We start from the raw sequence: 18,842 nt of genomic DNA, 5'->3' as shown, positions 1-18,842 counted from the left end.
ATAGGTCTTCATAACCTTGTAGGCAACCGATCTTGATCAAACTTACAATATTTGAGTGCAAGAAGATCAAGGTTGTAATATCCTTTAAACACCAAGTATAAGCTTTCACAACTTCACATATGAAAGCAATTTTTTTCTTTATGTAATATAGAGATTAAGGACTCGGTACATAGTATTAATGTAAGGAAAAATATAACTAGAAATCACTTATATTTTCATGGTTGAATCTCTTCCTTCAAAAGCACCTTGCATGAAACCTTCAAGGGTAGTTAAGCCTCACTTCAATATGGGAGTCCTAAATCCCCAGATCTGATACCAAGTAGAATTTAGGACTCCTTCATAATGATCTCAAGCCAAAGAGGGAGAGGAGAAGAAGAAAAAGGATAAGAAGAAGAGAAGACAAGAGAAAGGAGAGAGAGTTTAGATATTGACTTCCAAGATAAGGGAGAGGAGAGTTTGGATGAATTTGAGAAGAAGGAGAGAACTTGATTCCTTGGACGTGTGGGCTTGAGTCCATCTTCTAACATAATGCAATAGGTATGCCAATGAAAGATCATTAAATTCTCAAAACAAAGTCCAGTGGGGTATTAATAAGTTCCCCAAGCAAAACTAGTCATTTTTAACCGTTTGCAAAAGAACTGACTTTGCATTGATCGATCAGTGTAAATTATTGATTGGTCAATTGTGTGTAAAGTATCGATGGTATGATCAATTAATAACCCCCTATTGGGTCAGATAATTTAAGTTGATAGATCAATATATAGGTAATGATCAATTAGTTAGAATTCCTACTAGCAGTTTATAACAAGTATGACCAATCAATGGCTTTGCTATGAATGATCATGCTTTACGTCCCTAGTTTGCAAAGTTATTTATGATTTATCAATATTTGGAGGTTGATCGATCAAGTAGGATGACTTTACATTGTTTGGGCCTTGATAGATCAATCCACTGAGAATGATAGATCATGTTTTACAACACAGTTTGGCCATATTCTCATTGATCGATCAATTGACCCTGATTGATCGATCATGCTTTACAATTTTTTCCTGTGCATTTTTTGTTAATCGATTATTGGTAGATGTTGATCGATCAATCCAATGCCAATTCACTAAGTGGATTTTCAAATAATGAATGAAAATGATCCTAAGTGACTCTAACATGTTTGAAGTATGTGTATGCATCGGTAAAACATGTAGAAATACAAACTTTTCCTAGAGCTCCAAAGGTTTCCATTGGACCTCGAGTTTGGAGGGTTTGGGGATGTTCTCTTACATAGACTGAGTTTTGCGATTTTTATGACTTCCTAAACTCTAGTCTTGAATTCATTGTTTCTTCAAGAACACGTTGACACAGTTGTGTACCTCAAAGTCTTTGAGAATTTTTTCTGGTTCATCACATAGACTTTGATTTTTGTCTCTTGAATGAAATGTATCTGAAATGCTAGAATTACCATTGTTACATCAATTAATTTTGTTATCATCAAAAGCAAGAAGGGAGTCAATGCTCGGTAAACCTAACATTGTCATCCAAAAAAAAAAAAAAAATGGTAAGATGTAAGTGGGTCTACACTGTGAAACATAATACGGATGGTGGTATTGCTCGTCCTAAAGCCTGAATAGTTGCCAAGGGGTATACTCAATCCTATGGGATCGACTATGAAGAAACCATCTCTCTCATTGCTAAAATAAACTTGTAAGTGTTCTTATTTCACGTGTTACAAATTTTCAATATGACCTTCACCAACTTGACATTAAAAATATTTTTTTTAATGGTGACAACCAAGAAGAAGTTTACATTATCCAACCACCCAGTTTTGTGGTTGAGGAGGAAAAGTATGCAAACTTCAAAAATCCATGTATGGTTTAAAATAATCTCCTCTGGCATGGTTTGACAAGTTCAACAAGGTCATTCTTGGGCTAAAATTCCAAGAATATGAAACTAAACGCTTTGTATTTATTAAACACACTAGGTTTGGCACAAGACTTATGGTTGTCTATGTGGATGATATTATCTTGAATGGTAGCGATAAAAGTGGAATAGAAAAAACAAAACAAGGAACTGAGTAAAACACTCCAAACCAAGGATCTAGGTGTACTCAAATACTTCCTTAGCATAGAGGTTTTGGAGTCAAAATATGGCAGTCTTATCACAAAGAAAGTATGTGCAAGATTATTGGAAGAAACGGGTATGATGCAATGTGAACCTCTCGACTCACCAATGGACCCCAATACCAAATTACACATGGAAGAAGGAGATGAGGTAGATACAGGAAGATTTCAAGGACTCCTTGGAAAACTAATCTATCTCATTGTAATCTTACCTAACATTTCCTTTTGCAGTAAGTATTGTTAGCTAGTTCATGTATCACCCTTGAATAGCCCACTAGCAAGCCTTAGAAAGAATCCTGAGCTATCTCAAAAAGAGTCACGGACAAGGATTATTATACAAAAACCATGGACACATCATAATTGAAGGATTTGCTTATGCGAACTGGATTGGATCACCTAATGACAAAAAATCCACTTCCAAATATTGCATGACAGTGGGTGGCAATCTGATTACTTGACAGAGTAAAAGATAGACAGTCGTAACCCGATCAAATGCAGAAGAAAAATATCGAGCCATGGCCCATGCAATAAGTGAAATGATATGGCTAAAATCCTTGTTATCAAAACTGGGTTTCTCTTGTAAAAATCAATGCAACTTCTCAGTCAACAATTCACATAGATACAAACCCAGTATTCCATGTAAGGATCAAGCATATTGAAATTGACTACCACTTTATTAGAAGCTAGAGATATAACCATACACTAAATTCCATCAATGAGGGGACTACCAGATAAAAATTTTGTAAGAGAGGGACCTTATGATGTTTGCCAACTTGGAAAGCAACACAAAACTTCTTTCAAGGTTAAGAATGTAGTTTTAACCTCTCGTCCTCTTCAACTAATCCACACGGACTTCATTGGACCTACCCAAACCTTAAAGCCTAAATGGGAATCACTTCACCCTATTGGTGGTAGATGACTATTCAAAGTTGACATGGGTAGATTTCGTAGCCCAAAAGGATGATGTTTTTCTAGTCTTCATTAATTTATGTGAAAAAGTTAAAAAAAAACAAGGCTATAGCATTATCAAAACTAGGAGTGACCATGGAGGAGAATTTGAAAATTAAAACTTTGAGGAATATTGCACAAAGCATGTTATAGACCATACATTCTCAACTCCTCAAAATCCTCAACAAAATGGTTTTGTTGAGAGAAAAAATTGAACCTTAATTGAAATGGCTAGAGCTATGCTTCATGCATACAACATGCCACATAGGTTTTCAACTGAAGTTATAAACACTACATGTTATATCATTAATCGACTATGCATAAGGCCACTTGTCAACGAGACTCCTTATGAGTTTTATACAGGTACCATTCACAACATTACTTATTTTAGAACCTTTGGATGCAAAAGTATTCACATTGAAAGAACCAGAGGAAAAATTAGGGAAATTTGACTCTTGTGCTCATATAGGAATTTTCTTGGGTTATTCTACTCATAGCAAAGCTTATAGAGTTTATAACAAGACATCTATGAGAGTACACGAGTCGGTTCATGTTGAGTTTGATGAATATGATTCGCCAATTCCAACTCCAACTCCAGTTTTTTATGACGAAGAGGGAAACCCCTTCGATTCATCCCCGAGATCTCAACCTCTAAACCAAAATCTTAAAGAGAACCCAAATTACCCGAATAACCAATAAGAGCCAAGGAACTATAAGTTCATGGCTGATCATCCTTTAGAACAAAGTATTTGTGACCCACAAGGCAAGATTGCAACTAGAAGAACAACCCATGAAACTATGGTAAATAGTGGTTTCAATTCTCAAAAAGAGCCCAAATGCTTTGTCGAGTCGAAAAGGATGACTTTTTTATTATGTCAATGCAAGAAAAATTGAATCAATTTGAAATAAATAAAGGTTGGACTATAGTACCTAGACCCAAAAATCAACAAGTCATAAGAACAAAATGGGTCTTTAAGAACAAAGCAACTGAAGAAAATCATGTAGTGAGAAATAAAGATAGGTTAGTTTCCAAAGGATGCACTCGTGGCAAGAGTAGAGGCAATTCAAATCCTCCTAGCCTATGCTTGTCACATGAAATTCAAATTGTACCAAATGGATGTAAAAAATGTTTTCTTAAATGGGTACATCCAAGAAGAGGTATACGTTGAACAACCCAAAGGATTTGAAGATGTGAGTAATTTTGACCATGTAGAAAAATTACATAAAGAACTGTATGAAATAAAGCAAGCTCCAAGAGCGTGGTATGAAAGATTGAGTGAATTCTTAATGGCTATAAGAAACGAAGCATAGATAAGACTTTATTTACTAAGAACCATGATCAAGACTTGATTATCATTCAAATTTATGTGGATGATATCATATTTGGTTCTACAAACCCCTCTCAATGTGAAAAATTTGCTAGTGTAATGAAAAATGAGTTTGAAATAGTTTAATGGGTGAACTTACATTCTTCCTTTGACTTCAAGTAAAGCAAACTAAAAATGGCACATTCATAAATCAGTCTAAATACACTAAGGGATTGCTTAAAAGATTGAATTCCAAAAATTTTAAGTCAATTAGAACACCCATGAGTTTGTCCTTGAAACTTGACTCAGACAACTCCGGTATGGCCATAGATCAAAAACTCCATTGAACCATGATAAGATCCCTACTTTATCTTTCAGCCAGTAGATTGGACATAATGTTCTCGGTATGCCTATGTGCTATATATCAATCCGATCCTAGAGAATCTCACTTAGTGGTAGTGAAAAGAATTTTTCATTATCTACTTGAGACACCAAACTTACGTCTTTGGTACTCAAACTCTTCGGCCATTGATCTAGTCGGTTACGCAAATACTGATTTTTTAATTTGCAAAATTGACAGAAAGAGTACTAGTGGAAGTTGCCAATTACTTAGAAATATGTTTTTTTTCTTGGTTTTCCAAGAAACAACATTCAGCTGGACTATCCAATACTAAAGATGAATACATAGTATGTGGAATTTGTTTCAACTTCTTTGGATGAAACAGCAACTACATGACTACAGCTTAAAGAAAAAAGAAATTTCAATCCATTGTGACAACATGAGCGCCATAAGTCTAAGTGAGAACCCGGTTCACCACTCTCGGTCAAAACACTTTAGAAATCTGACATTATTTCATTAGAGAGTTGATCCAAACCAAGGTCAATAAAAATGGGTTTGTCCATACCGAAAATCAATTAGCTGACATTTTTACAAAGCCATTAGGATTTGACCATTTCTCTAAGCTTCAAAGAGAACTAGGCATGAGTAACCCACATTGAGTCACTTAGGTTGAAAATTTTGAGCTTAATGAACACATCCCATCATTGTAGTGCCAAAAGAGTGAAGTGGAAATTAAAAGATTATATTTCAATCACTTTGCACAGGTCATTGATCAATCAATGCCTATTGGTTGATCGATCAATCGAAATAGATGATCGATCATTCACAGCACTTATAGTCTCAAGATCTCTTCTTATGTGAAGAAAACGCCCATTTCTATTCAGATTCCCACTGTGAATGATCTCCTCAACTCCATTGTCATGGGCATGACGAGATATGTGAAATAAAATTAGCCGACTGATCTTCATGAGGACCTCCCTCAGAAAATTTAAGATGTTATAATCACTATCTTTGGACAAACAGACTGGAGCTCTTATGAGGTGAGGATACGGGATCTCACCATGCCACTGAGAGTCACCATAGAGATACTCATGTGTTGAATCCAAGGAAGGGAACCTTCTTATGGCTCACAACAATCGACGTTCTAGTTGATGGATATCTTCCAGAAAGTCTCCTTGGATTATGGATACTTAATGACCAGTAGGATAGCCAAGATTGTTGTTAACTCAAGGACAGAAAGTCTACCATTCACTCAGGAGATCACAGTCATCCTTATTCATAATGGAGTAGACCTATTGGACATGAAAAAGAAGATGTCCATTGGAGAAATAAAATTTGGAAAATTTGGGTTCACCAAATGGCGAGGACAGTGGATACAGAAGGAAAAGATATCGAAGGAATCTACCATGCAGCCTACCGCTTCCGGAGATGAGCATAGTTCAGAGCCTCCAACGGATCAATTTGAATTCACAAAGATGAGAAGAACAGAAGAATACGACTTGTCATCCACCGATTGGCTCTCTGCTCTAGAATTTGTCATGGATGATGTTAGAGCTACTCAGGTATCAGTTCTATCCATTCTAGACGATTGAAGGCATGATGACAAAGAATTGAGCATCTCCTCGATAGCATCCTCAGTCGACTCTCGCCACCAACTTAGTTGACCTAGGATCCACCCATCTTTTTTTGACTCCCAGTGTAAATATTTTTAATCATATACTTGTATGTACTAAATTTTATACTTGTACACATCATTTTGTAAAGAATTGAAAACATCTTTATTATATGGCCTTTGACCACTTTTTGTTCTATTCTATGCATTTCATTTAACCATCTTTTGAGTATGACAAAAAGAGAAATTAGGGAACTTGGATCAAACGACCTAGGCACTCACAAAATTACGCATAAAAGGATTAAAACAAACTATGTAAAGATTAAAGAGGAACTTATGATAGAATTGTATCATTTACTTAACTCCAACCCTTAGGGAAGTGTAATTTTTTTTTTCCAAGTTATATTTTTTCATCATTAAAAAGGGGGTGATTGTTGACTTTAGATTGACTCCCACATTGCTTTCGATGATAACAAAACTTAATTAACCTAATAACTTGAAAATCTAAGTATTTCAGATACTTCACCTTCAAGAGCATCTTAAGGTCTAAAGCATTAAATCCAAATTCAATACCTCAAGCACAATTAAAGAATGTCTCTTGAAGAAACACCAACAAGGAAGAAGACAACGAGAAGACTCAAGTTCAAGCATTATAGACAAACATCTAAACTCAGTCAATTTTTGTAAGAGAGCATGCCAAACTTCTTATTCTTTAAGTACATTTGTGAAATCGGAGCTTCAGGTTATAAATTGCATATAGGCATATTTAGGATCATCATAAACATCATTTAGAAACATTTTAGAGAACTTAGAGAAAAATTCTCATGCTTTAAAAATTCTTCATTTTTAAACTGGCATTGGAATGATCGATCACCCAGAATTGTGCAAGCCATAAATATAAAGTATGATCGAGCAACCATAATTTGATCAAGCATCCAGGACATGGTCATTTCATACTATAATGCATGATCGATCGTCCTACTTGGATTGATTGATCATTACTATCCAGGCAAGCAAAATTTTCATGGAATGATTAATCATCCCACTTGATTGATCGATCGGTTAGAATCTTGCCAATAAGGGACTTCAAAAATGATCGACCATAAGAAAATGCACTGATCGATCATACTTAAATTATAAAGCCAGTGAGAATCTCGATTGATTGATCATCCATTGTTCATGATCAATCAACTTGACTTGTTTGGACTGTTGAATTTATAGAAAAGAGAAAAAGTTCATTGACTTTATGTAATTAGAGTACATGAACCCCTATTTATAATATAGGAAAATAGTAGAGTCCAATTACAATTAAACTACCCTGGTCCCAATTACACCCAAACTCTAACACTTAAAGATAAGTCCTAGCATAATTAAATAACTGAACATAAATAAAAGACTAACATAACTAAAACAACTTTAAACTGAAACTCTTCTGTGAGACCTCCTTCCATAATAATTTTGGCTCTGTAAGACTTCTTATTGTGAGAGTCATGTAAGACTCTTCCATACTTGATCTTCGACACTCGCCCTCAAGCTGGAGTTTATAACTTCAGCTCGCAATGAAAATGATTTTTGGTCTTCAATTTTCTTTTGCTGAAAAAAAAATCTTTACAAATACAATTCTTCATAGATGCAAAAACTTTGCCTTTTGTGCTCCCCCTTTCTTGAATATTTGGGTCACATAAAAATTACCACAACATATAGAATAAAGTACCTCTTTCTTGTACTTCTTGTACTTCTCCTCCTCAAACTGGGAGGTAGTGGCAGTGATCCCAGCTTGAACCAAATAATATAGATGTAGTAATAAACTCCCCATCACGGTGTCCCAAGTATATGTACGACACTAGGTACCAACTCTCAAAGGGTAGAAATGGGTCATGAAATATAAGTCGAAACCAAACTCAAAGGATTTCAAACAAATATAGTGATAATAATCACTAAAGTGGGTAATGCTTGTCATTCACAAGACAGCAATAAAAGACCCATGGATACATATGAAAAGTCTCAATGGACTTAAAACATCCATATATCTAAATAAAAGGGACAAACCAAAGCAATGCTTTAAAATGGTTGGCCAGTAAGGGTAAGTGAATGGTAGGAGAAAGATTGCCAAAGGGTAATAGGTAAAAAGGAAGATAAGATGGGTAAATGATGTCTCTCTGCAATCATCGGCGCCGTGAGGAAGAAGACCCATCGCTCCTATTGTGTCATTTCAAGTTCCGCATCAGACGAACCAATGCTGACAACAGTCAACAAATAATGAACCCAAGGCAAGCAACCAAGGAGTTCTTCTTCAGAAATAAAATCTCAATTAAAGAGACACAACAGCAGTAGCAGAAAATGGGTCAATGCCCAAATAACATGTAACACATGTGCAGTTGTATAGTAGCGGATAATAGGTAAATAATAGAAATCAATAAGAGTAGTAAGGACACATGAAATAATTCACAGTGAGTCCATCAAGAAATAAGGAAGTTGCACCAAATAGTATGTTGGAATCGAGTAATAATCCAAGATAATAATCCAGCCAGAGATAGAGTATCGAGTAAGATATCAGACCAATATAGCCTAGTCGCAAAAAAATAGGTATAAACCTTGTGACCCGGACCTGGACCCGTATAACCGAGGAAAAAAATAAGTGGGCCGAGTCACGTTGACCCGGGTTCACTTGGTAAAATAGCAGCAAGTGATCCTCGGGTTAGCAAAACCATCGTTGGGTGAACTCGGATGGGCCCGGTCCGAGACTCGAGCAGAACTAGTGCTCGTTTAATTTTTCCTAAACTTAGGAAAAATTAAATCGGTAGCAATGCGTCTTCTTCCTCACGGCACCGATGATTGTAGAGAGACATCGTTGTGACCATCCGCTCAGGCAAGTATTTTTGGAAGATGTCAACAATCGATGAGAGCAAATAACTCAGCGAAAAAAGAGTTCATGGCAGAGGAAATAATCCAGCGGACCGAGACAGAAAATTGACTCAATAAAGTCGTCTTCTTTAGCAACGGCAATGGGAATCAATCAGCGAATAGAGAGGATTGCCGGTAATGAACTAATGATGGCAGACAAGTCCGAAATAGAACCCGGTAGGCTGGACCAGTGTCTTCATCCTTTCGAAGTGGTTCTGGTGATTGTCGAGCAGAGTGGGATGAGCGGATGAGACAGCTCTATGATTTCCAAAAAAATAGCATAAACAATAGAAATAAGATCTTATCAAGTAGGTTCAGCAGATTAATCAGCAAGAAAATTACTAGAGGAGACCATAGGAGTTTCCGGAAATCAATTGGCAATAGCAATGGAGAAAATATCTCACAATGCTAAAAATACGACGAACCATGCTTAATCAACGTCTCCTTCATCCCCACGATGCGTGAGACAACAAAAATATTTTCAGATGATTAGCATCGCAGCAACGGATTAACAAAGACTTTTTTACCAAAAATAATTGTGTTGGACTTATTCGAACCAGCAAGAGTTTCCGAAACCAGCAATGAAAAATAAATCTAGTTGTTGTATTTGCTGTCGACGTCAATCCGACATCTTCCTTCAATATTTGGATTATTGTGAAAGCCTTGATGTTTGTGGCTTTCGGGGTTTTAATATGGCACGATGACAGCTAGACAGAGTTGATCTCGAATGATCTTCTGAAAATAAACTAATAGCAACAAAGAGTCGAACCAAGATAGTTGCTATAATCGAGAAATATGCTATCATTTTCCCCGTAGCACTGGCTACCGAACAACGCGGGATCAGAACTAGCTCAGTAAACCAACCGAAAGATTTTGACAATAGGAAGATACAATTCTATCTTCGAAAGATAGCAGTCAGAAGATAGTAGAGAACTCGGATTAAAAACAGTAATCGAAGCGGAAAAATAGAGACTCTCTTCTGACAGATTAAATTCAAGATGAATATAGTACTAGAAACCAAATCCATAAACCAAAATGCCAAGGCAGCAAAGATAGAGTAAAAAATTTGATAGATTGGTCATCATGTTGATCATCCACCAAGTAGTCATCCATCGAGCAGTAGTAAACAAAATAGAGAAGAAGATGATTCTTAGAATAAAACTCTGGCAATATATAATATGCAATATTAAAGGCTTAGTATAGAGGTGAAAACGTAAAGCAAACAACGGGTATAGGGTTTGAAAAGAGAAAAAAATAGATACGAACCTAAACTGCTAGAGATAATAGATTAGAAAATGATCACATTATCTCTGTGGGTTGATTGAGTCAACTCACAGAACTTGCTTTGATACCATGTTGAATTTATGGAAAAGAGAAAAACTTCATTGACTTGATGTAATCAGAGTACATGAACCTCTATTTATCATAGAGGAAAGTAGTAAAGTCCAATTACAATTAAACTACCCTTATCCCAATTACACCCAAACTCTAACACTTAAAGATGAGTCCTAGCATAATTAAATAACTCAGCATAAATAGAAGACTAATATAACTAAAGCACCTTTAAACTGAAACTCTTCTGTGAGACCTCATTCCATAATAATTTTGTCTCTATAAGGCTTCCTATTATGAGAGTCATGTAAGACTCTTCCATATTTGATCTTCAACATGGACCAATGGTAACATATTGATCGATCAGTCCATCAATCAATAAGTCACTGTCTAACAGAAAAGTGATCATTACGATCGATCAATAGAAGTACTTATTTTTTTCAAATGGGCGAATAATAGCTAGTTTGATTTGGGGAAGATATAAATACCCCCACCAAATCGTGAGTACAGGAGTGAATGAGCATTTATTAGCTTATCTTTAAGCCACAATCCTTTATCTTGCAAATTCCTATCAAAAGTGCTTTATAAAGAAAGAGAGAGAGGCACATACTCTGAAAAACCATTATTCTCTTTCAATCATCCTAGCATTCAACATAGTACAAGCTCTTTGATCATTTCTCAACGAGCTAAAAACAAGAGCCAACTTGAATCTCTCAAGGAGAAGCATCTCTCCAAGTAATTGTGTATTTTTTCTCTTTGTTTTTTATGTATTTGTGAAAAGGTTCATCTAGAACCTGTTAATTTAGGTAGAAAGGCCTAGCTAGAGCAAGAATCTAGTAGCAATCTCTTGGGGAGATTGGCATTGTGTAAAATCATGTAATGAGCTACATGTGGGTAGCTGGAATCTCTTTTGTAATTTTCCTAGTATTAGAGCTTAATAGTGGAATTTGTCCAAGCAAGGATTTTTTAGCAGTGACTATCACTAGGGGAATATCAATAACCAAAAATCTATTTGTCGTTGTGGTGTGTGCATGTTGTTCTTTTCTTTTAATTACTTTTATGCATGACTTTTTAATCACATGTACAAGTAAATTTTAATTTAAATATCTCAATTCACCCTCCTCTTGAGAAGCCACCTGGGCCAACAAAGAAAGGTTAAAGTTCAATTCCAACGTTAAGCCTCTTGTGTCTTATATAATAGCTTAAACTAAAATATTACATAGCTTCCCTTAAATCTAAGGGCTGGAAAAAGTAATTAAAACATAACAAGAATTAAAAGTATACCATTCTACTTCTTATCTTCTAAGAGTGCTGATTGAATAAGAAGCAAGAGGACAATAGGAGAAAATAGTTGTAGATGATAAGGGGCCCAATGTCAACCAAGAGAAGGAGTAAGATTACTTTCAACAACATGGTAAGGTGAGTCCACACAAAGGGACTTCCCTTGAAATTCAAGAAATTGATCTCCTAGTAACGTCCTTTGCCAAAAGAATCAGAATGAAGCAAATGGCTTAGATAATTTTAAAGAGAAGAGATCATTTATAAAGATTAAGGCACACAATCTTCTTGTAACAAGAAGATTCATGAAGAAGTCATAGAGAGTCCTATGAATGAGAAGGAGATAGGAACAACATTTAAGGTAGACCCCCACTAAGAGACCCTCTAGATAAAGATAGCCATTTCTTCTCCCCAATAAAAATTGACTTCTCTGACATGAATTCCTATCAAATGAGAACAAGGAAGCTAGAATCACATCTCATACATGCACACCCACAATACCTAATGAACACCCAAAAAAAATAGAAAAAATGGCTTGGGATATCTCCATTGACCCATGATTGTCCCATGGCCTATTTGATTGCTTTGAATTGAAAGCCACGTATACAATATTTTTTTATGAAACACAAAGCTCTCTTTTCATCTCCTTTGCATTCTATAATTTTGATGATATCAAAAAGACGAGAAAATATTCCAACACAAAGCAACAATAAATCTTAGCTCAATTCACTTAAAAGTTTTGAAAATTTCAGACGTAGGGAGTTAGCTCAATTCACTTAAAAATTTCGAAAATTTCATACACAGGGAGCAACTCAAAGAAGTACAAAACAAAAAACAGATATTGGACTTGGAGGGAGCAAACTCGGGGGAGTTTGCACATTCATGCATCCATTAAATACTCATTAGCAACTACATCTTTTATTGTTCAATGAGTGTTTATCATCATAAAAAGGGAGGAGATTGTTGGTCATATGATCCCCATGAAGTTAGTTTTGATGATAATAAACACTTTAGAACTAATTATAAAAATTAAATGAGCAATTTTGGGAAAAAATAAATAAATAAAATTGGTAGCACACACATCCAATGGTTATGCATGACCAACTAATACATGCATAAAACTAGCTTGTCCAAAGAAGCAGTGAGGGTCGATTTTTCACTAGTTACTCGACTAAACGGCAGGACAAAGAAAAAATTCTATATGCAATCATCCACTTAGATGACTAAATGGGCAAAGCACACAAAGGCATAAAGAAGGGAAATAAATAGAAAAATCTGACCAACTAAACTTCCCCAACCAATATAGGCTGGAATGAAAGAAGGAATAACAAAGAAGACCAACTAATAGGACAAACTTTGTCCAAACGACATGAAAGAGAAAAGGCACTATAAGTGCTCATTCAGCTTGTAGATTAGTCATCTTTAAGAAATGTGAAAGAAGCAAGTCAGAAGGATTAACTGCCAAGAGCCTTACTAACCAAACAACTTGATCGAAGATAAAATGTGGGAAGTGCTTCTCAAATTTGATCCGGCCAGCATAGATCATCATAATTTAGAAGTGGTCTACGATTGTGTTTAGTAGCTCAAATAATGATTTTACATTATTTTTTCAAATATTTTACAATCGATGTGACTGACTTTTTCAAAATGGCATTCTTTTTCATGGATAAACGACTCTTAAGAAGCTAGTTTTTAGACCATTGTGTCTATATGAATGATATTATGCCCTATAATGCTTAATAAGCCTGCTATAGTGAAAAATGAAGATCTCCTTGCATCATAAGTGTATTATTATTTTTGAATCATTTCATTTGTAACAAAACAATGAAGTATTTCAAAATATTTGAGTATTCAAGCATGTGAATTTAAAATTGAGTATGAATTTAGTATTTTATGTGTTAAACTTGATTAAGTTTATCTTAAATCATTTGATTTGTATTTAATATTTGGTTGTTTATAAGTCTATCATATTATATCAACCATCCTACAACTTTTAAAACTCTAAATATCAAGTTTTACAAATCTCGTTGAGCATATACTTTGAAATCATTCATTTGAGATTAAGTTTAGTTGTTAATAATTGTTGTAGAATCATGTAGGATTAGGTTTGCTTTTATTGTGCTATGTTATTTTCATGTCTACTCAATTAAAGAGGCTTTGGGTTTAAATAAAAAAAAAGTAATCCTTAATGTGCTGCAAATCAATCAAGACCTAGATAAGTTGATTGGTAGTGAGTGCTAAAAATTCCTTATGGGACTATGTGCTAGCACTAAGTTGTTGTTGACCACAAGTCCCAAGTATCCGGCAGGTTTTGTAATTTGGACCTTTTAGATGTATTGTTATAGATACCTTTAGGTTATTGATCAGTGGATTCAATTTTAAAGTACAAGCACCACGGGAATAGATGTAGCAACTTAATTTTGGATTATAAATGACTAAATCTTGTTCAAACCTTGTAAAACCAAACATATTAGACAAACAGAGAAAATGCACAAAATAAACGGAAACTACGCAGAAAGAATTGTCTAGTGCATTGCAAAGTAACAAAATAATGAGAAAACGTACAAGGGTAGCATATTTAAAGAAGAACAGAAGAATAAACCTCCAAAGTAACGACAATTGACAGATGCCAATTGTTTGATATATGAGAAGAGAACTCGAATTGGAGATCATAGTTTTTGGCGATTGAAGGTCATTTTATGCAATTATACTTCCAATTCTGTGTCTCCCAATCCTTTCCTACAAATACTGTATTCTTCTCTACAGCGAAATGATAGATCGACGGTATACTCTCGATTTCATCCCTTCTAGGGAGATACTGCCGTCTTAAATCTCTTCCAGTTTTCTCTCATTTCCCTGCGAAGATGTTTGCAATTCAATGAACACCAAAAAAGTGTCAAACCTACGGGTCTGTTTGGAACCCCTAGAAAAAAAAAAAAAGATTTGACCATTATTATTCCCAAAAAACAGTTAGTAAAAATGAGATAATGATCAAATTCTTTTTTTAAATAATTATTTTTTTAAATAATAATAGCCAAATTTTTATTTTATTTTATTTTCTTTTCTTTTCTATGGTTCCAAACACAATTAGTTTTAGGGGTAGTTTTGGGTTTATAAAATCTCATCCCAAACCCGACCAATCTGCACCCCTCATTATCACCGCTTAGAGCAGGAGCGGCAGATAAATTTTATAAAAGATTAGGGGTATTTCAGTCACACAATTCTCTCTCTCTCTTCTTTCTCTAAGACCAGTCCTGGTACTAGTAGCAGCGAAGAAAGATCCCAGAGACGAGGGAGCACGTAAAAGCGGAGTGAATCTGAGAGACCTGCGGGAGCGGAAAACATCAGAGCGAGAGAGAAACCGGAAGTGAGGGTATCGGAGTTTCGGCCTCGATCCGACACGATCGATCCCGATCTGCTCGGATTCTGTTAGGGAGGAAGAGATGGCGAGGAGACCGGATGAGGAATACGACTATCTCTTCAAGGTGGTACTGATCGGCGACTCTGGCGTTGGCAAGTCCAACCTGCTTTCGAGATTCACTCGGAATGAGTTCTGTCTTGAATCCAAATCCACTATCGGTGTCGAATTCGCCACTAGAACTGTTCAGGTTCGACCTTTTGTTTTTTCCTTTAGTTTTCTTATAATGGAGTTACATGGAGTAATATTGTTTTTCTTGTTCCCATTTCTTAGTAGCGCACACATATCGTAGATGCCTTGTTGGTTCTATCCCGTTGCCTTTTATGCTCGTCTGGTTACTTTTGTTGTATAACTTTTTGGAGCATTTTGATTGAGGGGTCACATTCATAACGGTTTTGCACTTTCAAAGTGAAGCTCTTATTCTTTGATTCATAAGGTTTCGTTTGGTGATTCTCTCCAGATCCTTGTTTAATGGTTGGCGAAATGCAATTGGACTTGTGTCTCTTTTGCTTCACCATGCTTTTGTGTTTTGTGGTTGTCTCTTGGCATTTGTGGGATTGGTGCAGAGATCTCTACTTATTGGGATCTGCCTAATTCATACTGGATCTTACAGATCCTCGGGTTTTAGTTGAGATGGGGATAGGTGTGGACTGCATTTCACTGGCGTTCACTTTAAATTTGTCAAAACAGTTCATGATAACATACATATCGAAATTGAACTTCTCATTTTTAGTGTAATCGTCATTGAGCTAAATGTTTGATTCTAATGTCTTCAATAAAAGATGGAGAATCAGGGAAAAGGTATCTCATGGCTCTGTACGAATTCAATAGCTGCTCTGTGGTGTAAACTGCTTTCTTTCGTTTTTTTTGTTCATGAAAAAGAAATGAAATAGTTAGTTTAGATCTGTTTCATAGAATAGATTAGTATGCTAGTGATATAACAGTTCTGAATAGGGCAAGCAGCCCTTTCTCAGTGGATTGGTCACTCATTTGGTGAACCTGATATTAGCACCAGCCAGGTAGCTGAAGTTAGAGATAACTCTTTTGGTGACGCTGGGCACTGCATTCATGAATGCAAACAAATACACCTTACACAGGTAGCCTGTTGTTGCTCACTCAAGGTGTGGTCATACATGTAGTAAACAGAAATGTCCTGGACACCAAACAAGTCATCCTTCAAAGTCAGCAGGAGCTAAATTAAACTCTTTATTTCGTGGTTAATTATTATTATTATTATTATTATTACTATTATTACTATTATTATTATTATCATTATTGTTATTATTATGACTACAATAGATTTTAAGCTGCCTATTGTTGAATGTTATTCCCTGTTTCAATTTTATGACATCTTTAACTTTTTTCAGCTTTGTCACTTATTGGTTGTTAACAATATATTGGTGGTTAACCGCCTTCAAAATTCAACATTTTTTTCTTTAAAAGATTCAATAAAGAATTATTGCCTGAGAACTGCACCTTCTGAGCTTCTAAGTTACATTTATATTTGTATCTAAAAAGAATTACATTTATATTCAAATATGCCCGATGCAAATGCATCCAGATGTTTCTAGTCAAGGCTAAGGAGAAGTCAGGAGGCAACTCACTGTGTCACTGAAGCTTCCACATTAGTAAGAAACGGATGAGCTGCATAAAGACTTTTGACGAGGATTCATTTTAATTATTCCTGAAGGACCTTGAACGTGATGCTTTAATTTTTTTATTATTTTTTGAATGGTGATAATTTTGTTAAAGAAGCAGGAAAAGCTATAAAGCCACTTACTGCAGTTGGAATAAAGTACCTCTCAAACAATTACTGTGCAATTGGGCTGTGGTTTGTTGTCAGTATAAACATCATATGTTGTAGTTTGATTTTTAATCAGCAGGCAGTGTTCCAAAACCTGATGAGCATCTAAACTTAATTGCATTGTTCATGGTCAAATGGATGAACTGGGCAGATAGCAATAAAGTGTGAGCTATTAGTTCATTGAGCTGGGTTTTGTAATCAGGAGGGCTTTCCATTCACTGCCTTAATGTTAGTGCAAAATCTTTCATCTTTTTTGTTTATTTGAAGTATAGATACATGCTAGTAGTTCATTGAGCTGGGTTTTGTAATCAGGAGGGCTTTCCATTCACTGCCTTAATGTTAGTGCAAAATCTTTCATCTTTTTTGTTTATTTGAAGTATAGATATATGTAAGTTTTTTTTCATGTGGCATTTTTCATACCCATGAGGTTTATTGCACGACTTGTTTATCAATATATTATATTTCTGTTTATTTCTCTAAAACAAAATGTATGAATTTCTGCTTCACACCAGTGAGGCAAAAGCCAGTTTACACTTTACAATTGCAGATTCTTGTTGGATCTAGTAGTATGACTAGATCTTGTATGGTATATATGTCATCCCTATCTCTGGGATCAGAACCTATACAGTTGAAAACAATTAACAAGAAGATAATGTGTGTTACTTTACCCATTTATGAAATTGTTGCTAAGCAATATTTATCTTTCTTCTTTCCCAAATTAATATTTCTCAGGTTGAGGGAAAGATTATAAAAGCACAGATATGGGACACAGCTGGTCAGGAGAGATACCGGGCTATAACGAGTGCCTATTATCGAGGAGCACTTGGAGCCCTAATAGTGTATGATGTGACAAAGCCGACAACATTTGAGAATGTGAGCAGGTGGCTCAAGGAGCTTCGAGACCATGCTGACTCCAACATAGTCATCATGCTTATCGGCAACAAGACAGATCTCAAACATCTACGTGCCGTTGCCACTGAGGACGCCCAAAGTTATGCTGAGAAGGAAGGTCTATCATTCATAGAGACCTCTGCCCTTGAAGCAATCAATGTGGAGAAGGCTTTCCAAACAATCCTCGGTGAGATATATAGGATCATCAGTAAGAAGTCTCTGTCATCTGAGGATCCAGCACCAGCTAGCATAAAAGAAGGAAAGACAATAGCGCTTGCAGCAGCAGAGTCTAACGGGAAGAAGCCTTGCTGTTCGTCGTGATAAATTTCAGGTGATGAGTTTCTGCCTCATGTCCTTTTTTGCAGCAGTCTCTTGTTTGTTGTGCTTTAAGTAGTGATTGTGTCCTGAGTTGCTTTGCACTTCACCATTTATCCGGTGTATTTGTATGAATTGTTTCCAAAATGTTCTTCAGTATTCTATTGTATTCTTCTCAAGTTTTGTCGGAAAATAGATACAGAAATTCTTGAGAAATCTAAACAAAGTAGGCAATAGCCTGTAACTTTGATTGGTGCCTTGTTTCTTTTCCATGTTTAAATAAGAAAAAAACAAAGAATAGTGTAGTGGTTTTCCAGTAGAAGTCTGCCCTGGAACTAGACAGGTTCTTCCTCGTCTACATTCCATCCTGTGATGCTCGACCTAATTTGGTTTATTCAAAACGAAATTTCTTAAATGTACCATTTTTACCTATCCTGATTAATTTTTAGAAGTTTGGTGGTGACAATTTTCCTATAGCATCCAGTTCATATAAAGAACCATTTTTACTTAAATTTAAAATTATTTAAATCGATACAACATCCTTTATTATTCTAACAAACAAAACTTGTCTATTAATAACTT

General features: G+C 35.6%; 1 protein-coding gene across 1 annotated transcript; it reads left to right on the top strand.

The window, feature by feature from the left end:
* Positions 1 to 15,121: 15,121 nt before the first annotated feature.
* On the top strand, positions 15,122 to 18,534 carry LOC137945314 (ras-related protein RABA2a). The gene is made up of 2 exons (XM_068791152.1): positions 15,122 to 15,440; positions 17,787 to 18,534. Exons 1-2 carry the CDS (start codon positions 15,276 to 15,278, stop codon positions 18,264 to 18,266), a joined length of 645 nt encoding a protein of 214 aa, XP_068647253.1. The 5' UTR covers positions 15,122 to 15,275; the 3' UTR covers positions 18,267 to 18,534.
* Positions 18,535 to 18,842: the final 308 nt, after the last annotated feature.

Source organism: Aristolochia californica, unplaced genomic scaffold (assembly GCF_029961685.1).
Source record: "Aristolochia californica isolate CCGP_79_NKW_82.1479 unplaced genomic scaffold, dmAriCali1.0.hap1 SCAF_12, whole genome shotgun sequence".
NCBI classification, from domain to species: domain Eukaryota; kingdom Viridiplantae; phylum Streptophyta; class Magnoliopsida; order Piperales; family Aristolochiaceae; genus Aristolochia; species Aristolochia californica.
Note: the sequence above shows the minus strand (reverse complement) of the source record. Positions and strands in the feature narration are given on the sequence as shown.

Excerpts from the sequence above, each read along its gene's own strand:
- LOC137945314 (XM_068791152.1), top strand. The coding sequence starts at position 15,276 with ATGGCGAGGAGACCGGATGAGGAATACGACTATCTCTTCAAGGTGGTA. Across the intron at positions 15,441-17,786 it reads TCGCCACTAGAACTGTTCAG|GTTGAGGGAAAGATTATAAA; the intron begins GTTCGACCTTTT and ends AATATTTCTCAG.